Genomic DNA, 18178 nt, shown 5'->3' on the forward strand with positions numbered 1-18178 from the left:
CTCCTATGACAGAGGGGCCCCAAGAGTAAGGGCCCCGGTATAACAGGCTGAATGGATACCATACCATTAACCTAATTTCATATGATATCTCCACACTTTAGATACCTATAGATACCTGCTGATGAGGTCACACACGCGGGCGCCGCCGCTCTCCCCGTACACCAGGCGCTCGTTGCACTTATTTGACTAGGGAATATGTGATCCCTTCTCCGCTAATGTTAGTGTTTGGCTGCAGATTGGAAATATGGCTTCATTATCAATCTATAGGTCCCAACGGGCCCAGAAATGAACAGCATGTGCTCTGCGGAGCATGGGAAGCACCGATGTGTGCAGCGGGGGCACCGCACAGCTCGGGATAGTAAAATCTCATTTCTAGGAGGATATAAAAAGAAGATTGAAGGATTTCACCTGGGATTAGATTTATGGGGAACCGTAAGAGTTAATGGGAACGCTGCTAGCAAAACAACTAAAAACCATACAGCCCCACTTTCTCCAAGCTAGTAATACCACTCAGCTCTGCACCATTTACTGCAGAGCTGCTCATCAAAACAAAGTACCTTCAGTAGGGACCCCCTCCAAACACAGGGTGCCCCCCTCCAAACACAGGGTGCCCCCCCAGAGTGGCCCCCTCCAAACACAGGGTGCTCCCCCCAGAGTGGCCCCCTCCAAACACAGGGTGCTCCCCTCCAAACACAGGGTGCTCCCCCCAGGGTGGCCCCCTCCAAACACAGGGTGCTCCCCCCAGGGTGGCCCCCTCCAAACACAGAGTGCCCCCCAGAGTGGCCCCCTCCAAACACAGGGTGCCCCCCAGAGTGGCCCCCTCCAAACACAGGGTGCCCCCCAGAGTGGCCCCCTCCAAAAATAGGGTGCCCCCCAGAGTGGCCCCCTCCAAAAATAGGGTGCCCCCCCAGAGTGGCCCCGCCACACATTCGGTGCCCCCCAGAATGGCCCGAAAAACATACGATGCCCCCCGAGTGTGGCCCCCCCAAACACATACATTTAAGTAAAAAAGAAAAAAAAAAAAAAAAACACAGAAAGATAGACAATCCCTTTAAAAAGTTGCTTAAGGCCCACCCGCCACTTCATCATCATCCTCTGGATGAAGGGCAGCAGTGCTGCTTCAGGGCTATGGGCCCTAAGCTTTTCTTTCAAGGGGTCAGCTGCAATTCCTTGCACCGCAAAGTGGTCAAGGAGCAAAACTGCACAAAGGAGTTAAGAATAAGATAGATAGAAGTATTCTAACTCCCCATTGGAGCGAGCTTACTGACTGGTTCTCAGTAAACTCATTCAGCAGCCAGCAAATTGCAGTGGAATGAAAACCATAAGAGCCAAACGGTGCAAAAGGTTTAATGAAACCCAATTGCAAAAATTATTTTTAGCCAAAAATACAAACAAAAAAGTCCCTGAATAGGGCAATATCCTTTAATATGCGATCTATTAAGACTTTGAGATGTTGGCTTTCTCGGACGCCTCTATCCCGCCCAGCACACAACCTCCTTCTCTCTGTGCTGCTAATGGCTATAGATGCCCAAGGGGACGGATTTATCAGCGAGCGGAGGGCAATTACTGACTGAGCCCATGTAACGAGATAGTAGGACATGCAGGATTTGGACATTTATGAGCCATTTTGGAACATGTTGGGCAGTAAAATATCGTTTTGTACCTTTAACTTGGAATTTGCATTCAGCATCACGTATTTCACGCTTCCCTGCACGTTCTCCGTCCATGAAGCCAACCAGGTGACCGTATGGTCGTGCCGAACTTCTTTCCATCGATGGCCACTAGGGGGCACAGGAATTTTTGAGTCTCTGGATCAAAAGGAGGGGGGGGGACGAAAAAAAAAAAAAAATTAAACAAGAGACCACCCCAGTCGATACAATATATACGGGGTCCTTTTCAGTTAAGCTCAAGCGTTGGGTATTCGCCTATGGTGCAGAAATCGGAGGCGGATACTTGGACTTGTGCTGCGGATCCATATGAGGATCATCCCCGTTGTCAGTGGGGTAATTGGTGACACTGCAGATGGGAAAAAATACCCAATCGACCTGCACTGGATGGGTCTGGGGAGATTTAATGCCGTGCAATAGATGCAAAGTTTTGCGCAGCCCCAGGGACTTTTGCACAATTCTGCATCAATGGGAACAAGGACTTTGGGCAGGGACCTGCAGATTTTCCTGGTCCGAGGGCCACATTGTCAGACTGAACCAATGCCCAGGGCCACAGTAAAATTGAAAGCGGTCCTGCATTGCTCAAAAAACCCCAAACCCCATTCAATGCAGCCAACCCTCACGCGGATCCTTAGGTAATCACAAGTCCGATCTGCCATAATTTGCACCAGCAAATATTATACGGAGCATCGGATGGAGACCAAACACCGCACCCATAAAGTCTATGGAGCCGTACGGTCAGTGATCCCATACATGACTGTATTAGATTTATATGGACTGGACAAGATAAGGAATGGTTATTATGGAGAACACCTGTGTAATATGCAGCTATATGGCGGCACTATAGGGTGTTTATGTAAAAGCGAGAATGACCCTGGAGCAGTGCATTCAATATTTGGTGCAGGCATTCAAAACATGAGCTACAGTGGAACTATGTGTCTCAGCATGCCCTAATATCATTGGCTGGAGTCGAAAAGCACCTATATGGCAGCACTATAGGGTGTTAATGTAAAAGCGTGAATGTCCCTTGAGCGGTGCATTTAACATCTGGTGTAGGCATTAGAGACATCAGCTATAGTGGAACTATAAGTCACAGCATGCTCCAATATCGGTTGGAGTCGAAAAGCAGCTATATGGCGGCACTATAAGGTGTACTACTACAAAAGCGCGAATGTTCCTGGAGCCGTGCATTTAACATTTGATGTTGGCATTCGAAACATCAGCTACAGTGGAACTAGAAGTCTCAGCATGCTCCAATATCATCGGTTGGAGTCGAAAAGCAGCTATATGGCGGCACTATAAGGTGTACTAATACAAAAGCGCGAATGTCACTGGAGCCGTGCATTTAACATTTGATGTCGGCATCAAAGACCTCAGCTGTAGTGGAACTAGAAGTCTCAGCATGCTCTATCATCACCGGTTGGAGTCAAAAAGCAGCTATATGGCGGCACTATAGGGCGTCCTAATGCAAAAGAGCGAATGTCCTTGGAACCGTGCTGGCCCAGGCATTCGAAACATCAGCTGTAGTGGAACTAGAAGTCCCAGCAAGCTGTACAATCACTAGTGGCTTGCGTTAGGAGGTGCTCAGCGCATGATATACGGTTCTCCCCATAAAGCTCGCTTATTGAGCGCGCGGGGAAGGTAATATACACCGGGAGCCGGGAGAATTTGCCAAATGTTCACCTTAACCGTAAAGATAAACATTCCCTTTATCTAAATGAAACAGGACCGGCGCTTCACAGTCCATAATGTAATCTCTCAGTCGTATCACAGGTTATTAAATCTCCACAGAACACAAGAGCCGCAATTTCAAACAAATTCAACCTCGCGGCTCAGAGCAACGTGTCGGAAGTTCAGAGCGAGGAGCGAGTGAATTGCGAATTACCTGGCGGGTCACAAGTTCACGATCTGGATGAAGGAGTAAGAAATGAGTTATATAAAAGGAGAAAAAAAAAATGATTTGCTCTATTGTATTAGACTTTATGGGCATTTTAATGGTAAACGAGTTCCCCTGCAGGTGGCGCTGTTGGATATAAAATGGCTCGATGATCGATTTTTACGCTTTATTGCGATCGCTGCGGACTACAGTTCTGATTGTTTCAGGCAGAGAGAAATTAAAATGGAAAATACAAAGCACGGGGAAAGCAAGGGTTTAATAACGGAGTATAGGCAATATTCTGTAGGAAAAATATGTATTGAGAAATTAGAGGGACAGTCCCACCCTCACACCCTGCAAAAAAAAAAAAAAAAAAGTAGGTGATAATTTGCTGAATGCTGGGGGTGCGACTGCCGGAACTCCAAGCATTACTGAGATTGGGATTGAAACCCCTAAGTGACCAGCTTTTACTCTAATTTTATTTTCGCTGTTTCCCCGATTATACCGCTTTTTTTTTTTTTTTAAATCCGCTATAGGGTTCCAGAGATATGGGCCTTTTTATTTAGAGCCAATTTTGATAACGGGGCATGGTTTAATGCAGAGCAGTCTAAAACACGCCCCTGAGAATTCAAAGCCACACCCCCTTGTAAAGAGCATAAAAGGTAGCACTAAATAAAAAGGCTCATGACTCTGGAACCGTATGGTGGATTTAAATAAAACAAACAACGGAATGCTCAGGGGAACAATGGGAATAAAATAAGGACACAAACTGGAGACATTTGGCTTGGTGATAGGTCTCCTTTAAAGAAAGATGACACATTGCATGGAAATCTGCAAAAAATAAAAAATATATATGCTCTTTCCATAAAAGCAATAGACAGGCCGCAGATTGCAAAATCCGCACCAAGGATCTATTTCCTTCTCATCCAAATGTCTGCTACTGTAAACTGTTGCAGATTTTACTCACACAGTTCGGCATCGACATTTCCGTAGCATGTGTGAATCACTACCTTCTTTGGCAAAAACAGGAAACTGTTAACAATTTTCTTTCAGGAAAACCAGAGCAAGGGAGAAGAATGAATAAGTGACTGGGTGACAAAGCTCCACGACAGCCAGAGAAAGGGAGAAGAATGAATAAGTGACCGGTGACAAAGCTCCATGACAGCCAGAGAAAGGGAGAAGAATGAATAAGTGACCGGGTGACAAAGCTCCACGACAGCCAGAGAAAGGGAGAAGAATGAATAAGTGACCAGGGGACAAAGCTCCATGACAGCCAGAGAAAGGGAGAAGAATGAATAAGTGACCGGGTGACAAAGCTCCACGACAGCCAGAGAAAGGGAGAAGAATGAATAAGTGACCGGGTGACAAAGCTCCACGACAGCCAGAGAAAGGGAGAAGAATGAATAAGTGACCGGGTGACAAAGCTCCACGACAGCCAGAGAAAGGGAGAAGAATGAATAAGTGACCGGGTGACAAAGCTCCACGACAGCCAGAGAAAGGGAGAAGAATGAATAAGTGACCGGTGACAAAGCTCCATGACAGCCAGAGAAAGGGAGAAGAATGAATAAGTGACCGGGTGACAAAGCTCCACGACAGCCAGAGAAAGGGAGAAGAATGAATAAGTGACCAGGGGACAAAGCTCCATGACAGCCAGAGAAAGGGAGAAGAATGAATAAGTGACCGGGTGACAAAGCTCCACGACAGCCAGAGAAAGGGAGAAGAATGAATAAGTGACTGGGAGACAAAGCTCCATGACAGCCAGAGAAAGGGAGAAGAATGAATAAGTGACCGGGTGACAAAGCTCCACGACAGCCAGAGAAAGGGAGAAGAATGAATAAGTGACCGGGTGACAAAGCTCCACGACAGCCAAAGAAAGGGAGAAGAATTAATAAGTGACCGGGTGACAAAGCTCCACGACAGCCAGAGAAAGGGAGAAGAATGAATAAGTGACCGGGTGACAAAGCTCCACGACAACCAGAGAAAGGGAGAAGAATGAATAAGTGACCGGGTGACAAAGCTCCACGACAGCCAGAGAACGGGAGAAGAATGAATAAGTGACCAGGGGACAAAGCTCCACGACAGCCAGAGAAAGGGAGAAGAATGAATAAGTGACCGGGTGACAAAGCTCCACGACAGCCAGAGAAAGGGAGAAGAATGAATAAGTGACCGGGTGACAAAGCTCCATGACAACCAGAGAAAGGGAGAAGAATGAATAAGTGACCGGGTGACAAAGCTCCACGACAGCCAGAGAAAGGGAGAAGAATGAATAAGTGACCAGGGGACAAAGCTCCATGACAGCCAGAGAAAGGGAGAAGAATGAATAAGTGACCGGGTGACAAAGCTCCACGACAGCCAGAGAAAGGGAGAAGAATGAATAAGTGACCGGGTGACAAAGCTCCACAACAACCAGAGAAAGGGAGAAGAATGAATAAGTGACCGGGTGACAAAGCTCCATGACAGCCAGAGAAAGGGAGAAGAATGAATAAGTGACCGGGTGACAAAGCTCCACGACAGCCAGAGAAAGGGAGAAGAATGAATAAGTGACCAGGGGACAAAGCTCCACGACAGCCAGAGAAAGGGAGAAGAATGAATAAGTGACCGGGTGACAAAGCTCCACGACAGCCAGAGAAAGGGAGAAGAATGAATAAGTGACCGGGTGACAAAGCTCCACGACAACCAGAGAAAGGGAGAAGAATGAATAAGTGACCGGGTGACAAAGCTCCATGACAGCCAGAGAAAGGGAGAAGAATGAATAAGTGACCGGGTGACAAAGCTCCACAACAGCCAGAGAAAGGGAGAAGAATGAATAAGTGACCAGGGGACAAAGCTCCACGACAGCCAGAGAAAGGGAGGAGAATGAATAAGTGACCGGGTGACAAAGCTCCACGACAGCCAGAGAAAGGGAGAAGAATGAATAAGTGACCGGGAGACAAAGCTCCACGACAGCCAGAGAAAGGGAGAAGAATGAATAAGTGACCGGGGGACAAAGCTCCATGACAGCCAGAGAAAGGGAGGAGAATGAATAAGTGGCCGGGTGACAAAGCTCCATCAGAGCCAATATGACCGACGATGGTACCTGACAGACAGATACTTCCAGATCCAGAAACTGAAGGCAGGAGATGTTTAGAGAACAAACTGTAGAGCTGAGAAAAGAAAACTCCTATATATAAGGTTTGTGGAACAGACATGACATTTTTGGCTGGAGGGATGAGTTAAAGGGGTTTTTCAAGCCCCAGAGTCAGAAGAAAGGGGTTACCGCACTTACCAAAGAAAGGTTGCTGTGCCAGGATGAACACTTTGTTCTAATGACTGTGGGGTTCCCAATTAACCCATTTCTGATAACACACTTTTGGCTTGTTAAAGGGCTACTTTCTCCTGTAACAGCGCCACCCCTGTCTACAGGTTGTATGTGGTATTGCAGGATATCTGCCTTCATGTTAATACCAATCTATAGATCTGGTGGTGCCATTTCTCGTAGGAAGCAACCATATTTTTTAATCCTAGACAGACATTTAATGCATTTTTCGGACCCCCCTGGGTTCCAGTTGTTGGAGCCAAATCTTATCCACATGTACGATCAGAACACAACGTAGCATCCTTCATTCCTTGAAAGACAAGATTTTTGCACATTACCTAGGATTACAGTGCAGGGATCTTCACTCCTGATCCCCCCCCTCATGTCCCCCAGACCACAGACCCCCTGGTTAATATTACAATTCACACATCCCGGCTGCACGGAGATTAATCCTGCATAGAAAGCTTTCAGATGTATCGGTCTTGTTAATCTCCACCATCAATACTTTCCTGAAGATTCTCTGTTCTCCTCCTCTCTGCATTTCTAGTATCAAAGCAATACAAGCGTAATGATGCTGCAATCTGCAGGACGGGGAGACTAACACTACGGCCGAATGGTTCCTGATACCTTGTGTCAAGCCGCTCCTGTCTATGGATCAGATCATTGCAGCATCGATCAGAAATCATTAATTCCCCAAACAATTAAGCGGCACTACTACCAAACGTACCCCCAAAAATATGACTGCTTTAAATGGGATGGGAAGTGATAAGTGCAAAATCCATAATACATTGCATCATTGTTACATTGTATTCCAATGTAGCCGTCACCTGTATTTTTCACCAATTATTATTTTGCAGCTTCTCTCTCAAGTTTCAGTCGTCTCTGAGCTGGTGGGTATAGACTGGCTGCTTTAATGTCATGCACACAGACATGAGGGATTCCTGCTCTCCTGTCTCTATGTAGCATATATTTAGAAGCAGCAGCATGGAAGACATTATACAGCAGTACTGAGCAGTGTAACTGTGAATCCAGCTCTGGAGGGGTGAAACGTTTACTAGAAAGCAGCAGAATAATTTGTCTTTATTTTTCGCTCCTATCCATAGAATATGATAGACATCTGTAATGGTCCCCAAGTCTCCCTTGTTTTGATTAAGATGGATTTTTGGCTGTTCAAAAGAGAAGAAGGGGATCATAAGTGGAGAAAGAAGCAGATTTCTCTAATAAGATATATTGCAAAGTTTATTTTATTCACTTGTACTATTGATTTATAAAAAGTATTTTGAAACAAGATTTAAGGCTGAGGCTACACTGGGATATTGGCCATGACACACATTCCCCTGCTACACTCACGTCCCACCCCCAGCGCTACACTCCCGTCCGTTCAACATACTTTTTATCAATCAATAATTACAAGTGAATAAAATCAATTTTGTAATATATCTTATTAGAGAAATCTACTTCTTTCTCCACTTATGAACCACTTCTCTCTCCTTAACGCTGGAAAAAACAGCCAAAAATCATAATCAAAACAGGTGGGGACTTGGGGACCATTACAGATGCCTCTCAGTCTATGGAGAGGAGCGAAAAATACAGAGAAATGATTCTGCTGCTTTCTAGTAAATGTTTCTCACTTCCCAGTGCTGGATTCACAGTTACACTGCTCAGTGCTACGGTATAATGTCCTCCATGCTGCTGCTTCTGAACATGCTCTACATAAGGCATTCCTGCTCTCCTATTGGTGTCCCCCGGTTACACTCCCACCGAATACAAGGTGCTCTGAATGTGAAAAATAAATCTCACTTGAGGAATATGCTGACCCAAATAATCCAAAATCTGACTGATCTATGAAAGAGTAGATGTGCTCATATTAAGAAATTAACCCTTGTGTCATTGTGGGGGAAACAAAGAATCTTACAGTATGGATCAATCAACTGTTCTTGCTTAGTGATAACTGCAGAGCAAATATAATAATGTTGAATGGAAACAAAACATTTTGTGCCATCTATTCCACTGGGAGACCAAGCTCACCAGCACTGAACAGACATTTATTTTGACTTTTAATAACTTTTAATCAATCCAGACGCCCTATTGGAGTTGTGTGCAAATTTAGGTAATTTTTTTTTCTTCTAGAAACAGCGCCACTCTTGCCCATAGGACTTGTCTGGTATTGCAGTTCACTTTAATAGGGCTAAGTTGCAATACCACAGCCAGCCAATAGGGGAAAGTAGCGCCTTTACTGGAAGTAAGCAGTCATTTTTCTCTAATTTCCTAATAATTTGAATTCACATTGTGGCATAAATGAATGAAGCATAAGTGTAGCAGGCAGCCAGTGAGAAGATATTCATTAAAGATGAGCAAATCGTTTCGCAGGACCCTGGTTTAGTGGCCACATCACTGCCAATGTAATCCCTTTGGCTGCGGTTTCCGCACCTACTCCCTGCTGATCTCAATGTGTCGTAAAAGCTTTCCAATTTGCCTAACTGTCCCGTCTTCCGTGCGAGGTGTTTTGACATTGCAGGTCAGAGAGACGAGCGGTGCACTAATCCCATATAAGACGCTTCTCAGCAGGCAGAGCACAGCACGCGGAGAGCACAAAGCCCTGCAAATCACACACAGACCCTGTCCTTGCGAGTCACTGTAGACCACGTCACCAGACGTGTGGCAGAGTCCTAGATTTCAATTAGTTTTATGCTTCAATTAATATTAAAGGGGTTCTCCGATCTCATATTGATAGGACGTGTCGTCACTTTATGATCAGGAGGCGTCCAATTTTTAGGACTTCCTTTCAATCCGAGACTGAAAGGTAGTGCTGCACCCCCTTCCCATTTCTTCCTTAAGGGCAGCACTCCCGGCCACTTGACCGTGCAGGGGACTGACCCTCTTGAATTTACTTGGGCAGCAAAATGGGGACACCGCACTACCACAGTGCTGCTTGCCAATTTTTTTCTTTAAGATCAGCTGGGGGTCCCAAAAAGTTTGCCCTCTATTGCAACACAAGCAACTGTCCCCCCTATTTATTGTACGTCAAAGGGCATCTACTTGAAAAGCTGCACTGGCACAAACAATTTTTGGCCTTTCCGCAATGACCAGAGCTGGAATAGCAGCTATACCATGACATTTTTTTCTGAGGCTGTAATAAAGGGTTATTCCCCATCATCGTAAATGGGATATTGTTGGATAGAGCTTGTAAATACAAGCAATTTTGCAATTTACTGCTTATTAAAATTCCCAGCTGTTCTTGAGATATTAACATTTTTCTTTTGTTTACAGTTTCTCGCCTTGGAGACCGACCACCGCTGCTAGACAGCAGAACATGTGCAGCGCTTACAGGCCCTTTCCTATCGAGCTTGTAAGTACTATTTTGAAGCTGGCCAGGATCGCAGCAGTGCGCTGTTACCTTCTAATCCCCGGGCAACTTTAGCGCACTGCTTACAATTTTGAAGCACCGGTGGTCGGTTTCTTAGGCAACACGCTGTAAACAAAAGAAAAGTGTTCATATCTCAAGAACGGCTGCAAATTTTAATAAGTAGTAAACTGCAAAAGTGCTGGTTTTTATAAGCACAATTCAACAATACCCAATTTATGAAGATGGGAATGAACTTAATAATCAGGCGCTATCTTTAAGTAAAAAAATGTTAAAGTTAGGAAAAAATAAAAAAAAAATAAAAATATGAAATAAAAAAATGTATTATGTAATATATATATATATAATCAGAAGTTAAAGTTGTAGGGCAGCTGATGTAAAAGCCTCTGAGAATGCCACTATGACAACTATTCCTGCTCCAACATGTTATTACCGGGACCCAGCAAGGTAAAACAGTCAAATCTTCTATTAGATGTATGGAAGCTAGAGTCAGATTCATTTCTACAATGCAGAGGATTCCTATGTAAAAACACCCACATGGACAAGGAGAGTTGTCATGGGGGACCTGAAACACTTCTTAACAGACATTGCACCCTACAGTCGTATACTTTTGGAAACTATTAAAAATTGGATTTTTTCACAGTCTTCTGTTAATAAATACTTGGAAAATTCTAATAGTTATTTTAATAACATCTCTATTCCCACCGATCCTGCAGTGATGACATCACTGTCATTCACACGACCGCTGCAGTCAATCACTGGACTCCGCTGTCCCTTTTTGTATGTGAAAGTCACTGTTGGAGCATGTAACTGGCTGCGGCGATGACATGAGTAATGAGGTGACGTCCTTGTTAGAGAACCGCAGCACTGGATCGGCAGAGGATGGAGTAGGGAAGTTATGGTTATTTTATTATTTTAGCATATTTTCTGCTTTTAGTCAATTTTTCAAAAATCCCAGAAAATTCTATAAAATCTCCATTTTGCACAAGCTGGGATGGGTGAGGGTCCAATTACCTGGGGGGTCCCCATTGATGCCGAAAAAAGGACTTTGTTTGAATGGACTGTGGGTCTGATGGAGAAAGCCTAGCACTGTACTTGGCCATCTCCGGTGGTCCCATAACTTGCTCCTTTCAAGCAGAGCGCTGCGGAGCTCTATTCTGGAGATCCATGGGGGTCCCCATCCCGTGGATATGTGATAACCTGATCTAGGAGCCGTCCTTGGTCCTGAATCTGCCATCCTCCTTCCTTGACTCGCTGCAGCTTTTTGTAGGATTATGCCAACATGAAATCGTCAGATCTGAGGGTCTATTGGGGCCGGGGGGTGCAAGCTAATTTTCTAACTATTGTAGCCGCATTGATAATAATTACTGACCCACTTAAGTGGCTTCCAGGATTACTATAGGATCCAGCTGGGATCTCGTATTCGGAGGTCACAGACTCCGCTTTCTTTGTAGTCTTATTTAATTGCACTTCCTCCTCTCTGATAAATGGCGGCATCCCCCCTTATTTTTTTAATAGTACTTTTTCAGACTGACCTCGATGACTGCTTTCCACCCGCAGTAGAAAAACATTACTTAAAATTCACTCTTCAAAATAAAAAAAAAGTTGTGCAAAGTTTATTAGGAAGAGCCAAGTTTCCATGAAAAGCGCCTCGGAAGACGTATCGTACACCTGGGGTCCGCGCGGGTTATTAATATGGTACTCGAGACAGAACCCATCTACCTGCATGAGGACAGTCAGGCGTTCTGCAGACAACTACGTCATTGTGTTTGCATATTGATCCGGCTCGTACGGCTATCTTGTAAGGGTCAAATGTGCTGCAGAGATCTAAAAGGGTTAGTGGTCGTGGTGGGGGGACGGGACTGGGAAGAATGGTCTCATCTTATTTATATAAGTAAAATTGAAAAAATAATGTAAAAAAATTGTATGACCAAGCAACTTTGCAATTTATCTCAGTTCTCAAGATGGGTGGGATTTTTAATTTCATAGTTTGTTTTTTGTTGCTTAGGTTAAGCCACTGAGGTGGCCGGTTTCCAAGGCGAGGAGCGAGCGCTTGCATGCAGTTTTCTATACAGCTTGAAAGTGCCACTCTGCAGCTAGCCAGACCGCTGGATTCAGTTTAGTGCCGCTGTGTTAGTCCGATGCTGCCTCATATAGAGTGGCTATTCTCAGGCCAGAAGCTTAGCCAGGTTGCCAGCCAGAACTGCCAATCTTCAGGAGCAGGAAACTCGGAGGCAGGGGAGCGGTGTGCTCCTGAAAATAGAAACTCAATACCCCAATATTATTAAATTACCAGCAACATTGAATATGGTTATTTTGGCAGCAAATGCAGCCATACTGCTGTTCCGAACTACCAATCATCAGTAGCGCACTATGCTCTGGCAAGCAGGAAATCAGGAGGCAGGGGAACAGTGTGCTCCTGAACACAGAAACATGAGAACACCCCAAGACTTTTTAATTAATTGAATATGGTTATTTTGGCAGCAAGTGCAGCCATTCTGTTCTCCCGAACTGTCAGTCATCAGGAGCACACTGCACCCCGGCAAGCAGGAAATTAAGAGGCAGGGGAGCGGTGTGCTCCTGAATGTAGAGACTTAAGAACACCTCAATTTTATTTAACTACTAATTACATATTGAATACGCTTCTTTTGGCAGCAAATGCAGCCATACTGCTGTCCCTAACTGTCAATCATGAGTATCGCACTGTGCTCCGGCAAGCAGGAAATCAGGAGGCAGGGGAGCGGTGTGCTCCGGAACATAGAAACTTGAGAAGACCCCGATACTTTTTAATTAATTGAATATGGTTATTTTGGCAGCAAGTGAAGCCATACTGTTGTCCTGAACTATCAATTATCAGGAGCGCACTATGCTTCAGCAAGCAGGAAGTCGGGAGGGAGGGGAGCGGTGCGCTCCTGAAGATAGCAACTAAAAACCCAATATTATTTTTATTACCAATAACATATTGAATATGGTTATTTTGGTATCAAATGCAGCCATACTGCTGTCATGACCTGTCAATCATCAGGAGCACACTGTGCCCCAGCAAGCAGGAAATCAGGAGGCAGGAAAGCGATGTGCTCTTGAACATAGGAACTTGAGAACACCTCAAATACTTTTTAATTAAGTGAATATGGTTATTTTGGCAGCAAATGCAGCCATACTGCTGTCCCAAACTATCAATTATCAGGAGCGCACTGTGCTCCGGCAAGCAGGAAGTCGGGAGGGAGGGGAGCAGTGCGCTCCTGAACAAATATTGGGAGATAAACCCTTTAAACTTTCGTGGCAATGGAGTCAAGAGGTATAAAGCGTTAAACCAAATCTATCACAAGATGTAAAATTGATGACCTATCGTTATGACAGGCCATCAATATTAGATCGGTGGCGTCCCAACTCTCGGCGCCTCTACTGAGCCCTTTTTTGACAAGGACTGCATTACTCTGGAGAGTGCCATGTCCTCTTCATTGCTTACCTGGCACAGTTCTGCATTTTTATTGGCGGCTGTGCTTGGTTTCATAGCTCATTGCAGCTTCATCCAGCTCACGTTTTTGTCAGAGTGTTTCTATAAACAGTGGCTTCCTCTCTGGAGGACTCGGTGCGACCATAAAAATCCCTGCATGGGAAGACACCAACCCTGGATGGATATCCTCCAGCAGACGACACTTACTTGCTGCAGTTGATGATCACATCTTCCGGGAGGATCCGCTTTTTCAGCATCCCCTGCTTAGGGTGGTCGCCTCTCCCTCGGAACAACGACGGGGGCTCAATTTTGAAGTTCCCGATCCGCTCCCGGTGGTGATCCATTATACTGAAGCCGTATTCCTCCACCAGCTTCGCATTCTCTTCCTTAAGTTTCTGACGAGTGATGAAAGAAATCAGATAAGAGGAAGATTTGTAACTTTAATATCTAAAGATAACACCCCCCCCCCCTTCACCACCTGAGTGATCTGCGGCACAACTCTGCTAATACATCATGGAGCCGCATAAACATCCGGGCCCAGATATATCCGCACAAAAGTATTGCTCCTAGTGGAGTCTGTTAGAGGTCCCTCCGATTGTGGTGACCCCACAGCACCTCAAACAGATGCAGTATGATGCCCCCACAGCACCCCAAACACACAGTATTATGGAACCCCACAACACCCCAGACACACACAGGCACAGTATGATGGGCCCCCCACATGCACAGTATGATGGGTTCCCCACAGTGCCCCAAACACACAGTCTGAGCCCCCACAAATTATGTCCACCACAATTTACGATGCCTCCCCTTCCCACTACTCACGTAGCCCCATTAACAATGCTGAGCTGCTCTGGTCTGTGCTGTCCGAGGCTCCAGACAGAAGGTGCAATCTAATGATGTCATCGCGCCTGCTGTGCCGAGCCTCAGACTGAATGGTGGAGCTGGGAGCTGCCGGCTCCCTCCTCCACTATTCTATTCAACTTTATCTGCATCCCGAGAATGCTGAAAGAGTTGAAAACAAAACTTACTATTGACCTCCTGGGACAGCTCCTCAACACTGGGATTGTCCCACTTGAATAGTTGTGAGGTATAGACTTGGGTATCACTTCAAACCTTGCAGGTGCAAGTGGTAAATTTCTGGCCCTGATGCAAAAACTTCAGTAGTCACCACCACACGTAGCATGTCTGGTTATCCAGCATGGAATATGGACCTCATGCCCCATGTACTGTTTTTGACAGGGACCCTGTTCTATGTGTTTCTGCCCCCGACCAGGAGCAACCTCTGCACATTACTGTATACACCCATGCATGAGACGAATCCCCGCAACTTCCAGTTCTGTACTGAACGGTCTTCTAATTAAACCTCCACCTGCTGCAGAACCTCTTTTAAAACCTGAGCATTCTGATATAATTCTTTATTTTGTCATTAAAAAGCCATTCTCTTACTAATTAGTAGCTTCTTTTCTGCTGCAACTTGTTGCCATTATTAGAATTAAATCTCTGGTTTTGAAGTAAAACCCTCTTCGCTGTTACACTAAACATTGTCTCGAAGCTTCAGCATCCGGTAGAAGGGATTTAAGTTCTGTTCTATAAAATAGCCAAATATGCCCCTGATTATTCAGGAAGTAAATGGGGGTCTGATTATCCGAATCCTCATAAGGGCGTCACATCTAATATTGGGTTACTGTAACTTCAGAGATAAAATATCACCAAAACAATAATGTACGGGGGTTTTCAAAGCCAAGAAAAATTGATAAAGCAGCTCTGGATGTGACTAGAGTAGAAGATACAGAAGAACATTAATAAAATAAAGGAGCTGAGCACCGCCTCTCATCTGACCCAGGGAGCGAAGACCCTTGGTGCATGCCAGGAGGACAGGTCGCAGATGCAAAAGTCCAAAATCTGGAGGTATGATGCACGTACCCCATTAATTAGAATATAACATGTCCTCTGTACCGGCTAGACATTAGACGGTTACCTCTGCAACCGACCCAGTCAGCGTGCAACAGTGATTCTTCCATGCCAGATTATACAGTAAGTTACTAAAATGTTGTGAAACATTTTTACATGGACGAGGAGGAATAATTTAAAAAAAAAATCTCAAAAATTCCAACATTTATTAGACTTTCAAGATGATGGATTAAGATTTTCAGAATTATTAGCTATTCCAAAGCCCAAAATTTGGATAAAAAAAAAAATGTACTGGGCGCCATATCGCAAAGCTACGTGATGGATTTTGAACACAGAACACTACAGCCACATTTACGACAATTGTTTTGGTACATCGACTATAAAGAAAAAGCAGTTTTGTGCATGCAGCTCCTATGCATAGCTATGTGTCTCCATGGTAATGAACTAAAAAGAAAATGTATTAGCCATCGGAAACATTCAGCCAGTCGATATACACACCCTTATTGCACCTATAGAGCAGCGTCGGTGTTATAATGGGTGGCGCTGCTCTTTAATCCCCGCGCTCCTTTGGAAAGCGTCCTCTGCAGACATTTATCCCCATCTAAGACTCGTGGCGGAGTACGGAGGACTTAAGTGACAGGTGTTACTGTTCATCAAGTTTTAGCAAAGCTGGCAAGAAACCGCACAGAGGCTGCCGGTATCTGCTCTGCCCGAGATCTCGGCCATTAATCATCCAAACTGAAATTCACAGATGCCAGGAGCTTTAAAACTGGGCCTCATTTATCTTCAGGGAGAGAAATAATCATAAAAAAAGCCCCAAAAAACTCAACTTTTTGCTGCACATATCTACAAGATGCTTCAGATCACACAAAGACCATTCTTCTATATTCTGACTACATGCGAAGATGGTATCACAGCGACTCTGATAGCAGAGGTTATGCAAGGTTAGAGGATGGGTGTGTTCACACTTTTTTTTACGGGGATTTTGGAACAGATTCTGTGCTAAAATCTATGTAAAAAAATGCGTTTTCGCTTTAATGGGGAAACTCTTATAATGCATACGGTGCTGTGGGAAAAGCTGGAAGAGTTTCTGCTAGAAAAAAAAAAGTTCCAAATTTGACTACCCAGGGAATTTTCACCCTTTTTTCTGATGTGGATTTTTCAGGCAAAAAAAAAATAATCCATGCATAACAAAAAAAGCACACAAAAAAAAAGCACACACAAAAAAGCACACAAAAAAAAAGCACACAAAAAAAAGCACACAAAAAAAAGCACACACATTTTTTCCTGCTACATATGAGTTATGAAATCCCATCCACTTTGCATGAACTGCTACGACTTGTTCACACTGGAAAAAAAAAAAGCAATGTTTTTCAGTACCAGCAAAATGAACAACATTTCTGAAATCTCATGCACACGCTGCTTATTTTTTCTTGCAGATTTGATCTTTTAGGCTACATTTCCACGATTAGTTTTTGTTGATTTTTTTTATGCTATTTTCGAAAAAATGAAAGTAACCTATTTTAATTAAGGAGTGCAGAAAATCTGCAACATCAAAAACTCACCAGGAGATCGTAGCTTTAAAGCTTTTTTTAAAAAATCTGCAACGTGTCAATTCTTTCAGCGTTTTCACAAAATTTTTCAATGGGAAAAACTTGCAACATTTAGAAAAGTTGCAAAGGATAAATAAACTAAAAAGATGTGAATAATGGTAACCAAGCCCACAAATCTTGAGGAAACCCCAGAAACTCCTAGAACTTTCTTTATAAAGTTTACGGTCTTTTTATCAGCTGTTTATACCGTAAATGTATTTTTACCAGTTTTTCTTCTTTGCTGCGATTTTTCCATTCCTCTGTTTTAACTTTATGGTAATTATAGATTTCTGTAAAATCGCACTTTGCCAGATCGGTAATCACCATCCGCTCCTCCAGGGTCATTTCCTAGAAGAAATAACATACAATTATCTGATTTCGCAGGGAACAGAGCAGAGTAACCATCTACTTGGGCGTCTATTAGGTTTGAGTCTAGAAACTCCCCTAAGATCTCAAGAGTAAAGTCTTCAAAAGAGGTTTTCAAAAATGCACAACATTGAAATTGTAACTTCAAGAAGGAAAAGTGATGGAATTCCTGGAAATCACCCACTGGAAACATGCTCTTGTGCTTTGCAAATTATTAAAAACAAAACTTTCAAAATGTCTAAATTTTTGCAGAAATCCCAGCACGTAAGGTCTCAGCTGCCATTGTGGCGCCCCTGCTGCGCATTGGTGCCACAGAACCCAGAAGGGTGCACAGATGGACTTCTCCACAAGAGGCCCTCACTACATTCATACACCTCCACCTTCCACCTCAGACCACCAGAGGGAGCCCTGATAGGGATATATAAAGGGAAGGTGGAGCTAGGCAGCTCAGTCCAGTATCAGTTCAGTGTTCAGAGAGGAACCCAGCTCAGAGAGTGGTGAAGAAGCAGCACGCCAGCTGCCAAGTAGTCCCCGAGTGTGGTCGACGGCGAGGAGAAAGAGAGAGTGGAACTTAAGGGGCAGAGGAGCATAGTAAGCTCACCCCGAAATATATATATATATACTGGACACCGGGTCCGTGCCTACAG

General features: G+C 44.4%; 1 protein-coding gene across 1 annotated transcript in view; it reads right to left on the minus strand.

Annotated features, from left to right (window-relative positions):
- LOC141175707 (DNA topoisomerase I, mitochondrial-like) overlaps positions 1-18178 on the minus strand; it is a 104106-nt gene that overhangs the window by 18154 nt on the left and 67774 nt on the right. Inside the window, exons 9-11 of the mRNA XM_073659628.1 lie at positions 17391-17513; positions 13867-14054; positions 1664-1808 (exon numbers count right to left, since the gene is read on the minus strand). Of these exons, the coding sequence (XP_073515729.1) occupies positions 1664-1808; positions 13867-14054; positions 17391-17513 (456 nt within the window). The remainder of the gene's footprint in view (positions 1-1663; positions 1809-13866; positions 14055-17390; positions 17514-18178) is intronic.

The sequence above is a fragment of the Phyllobates terribilis genome, unplaced genomic scaffold, assembly GCF_046119375.1.
Source record: "Phyllobates terribilis strain yellow unplaced genomic scaffold, ASM4611937v1 Scaffold_14__1_contigs__length_39327217, whole genome shotgun sequence".
Lineage (NCBI taxonomy): Eukaryota > Metazoa > Chordata > Amphibia > Anura > Dendrobatidae > Phyllobates > Phyllobates terribilis.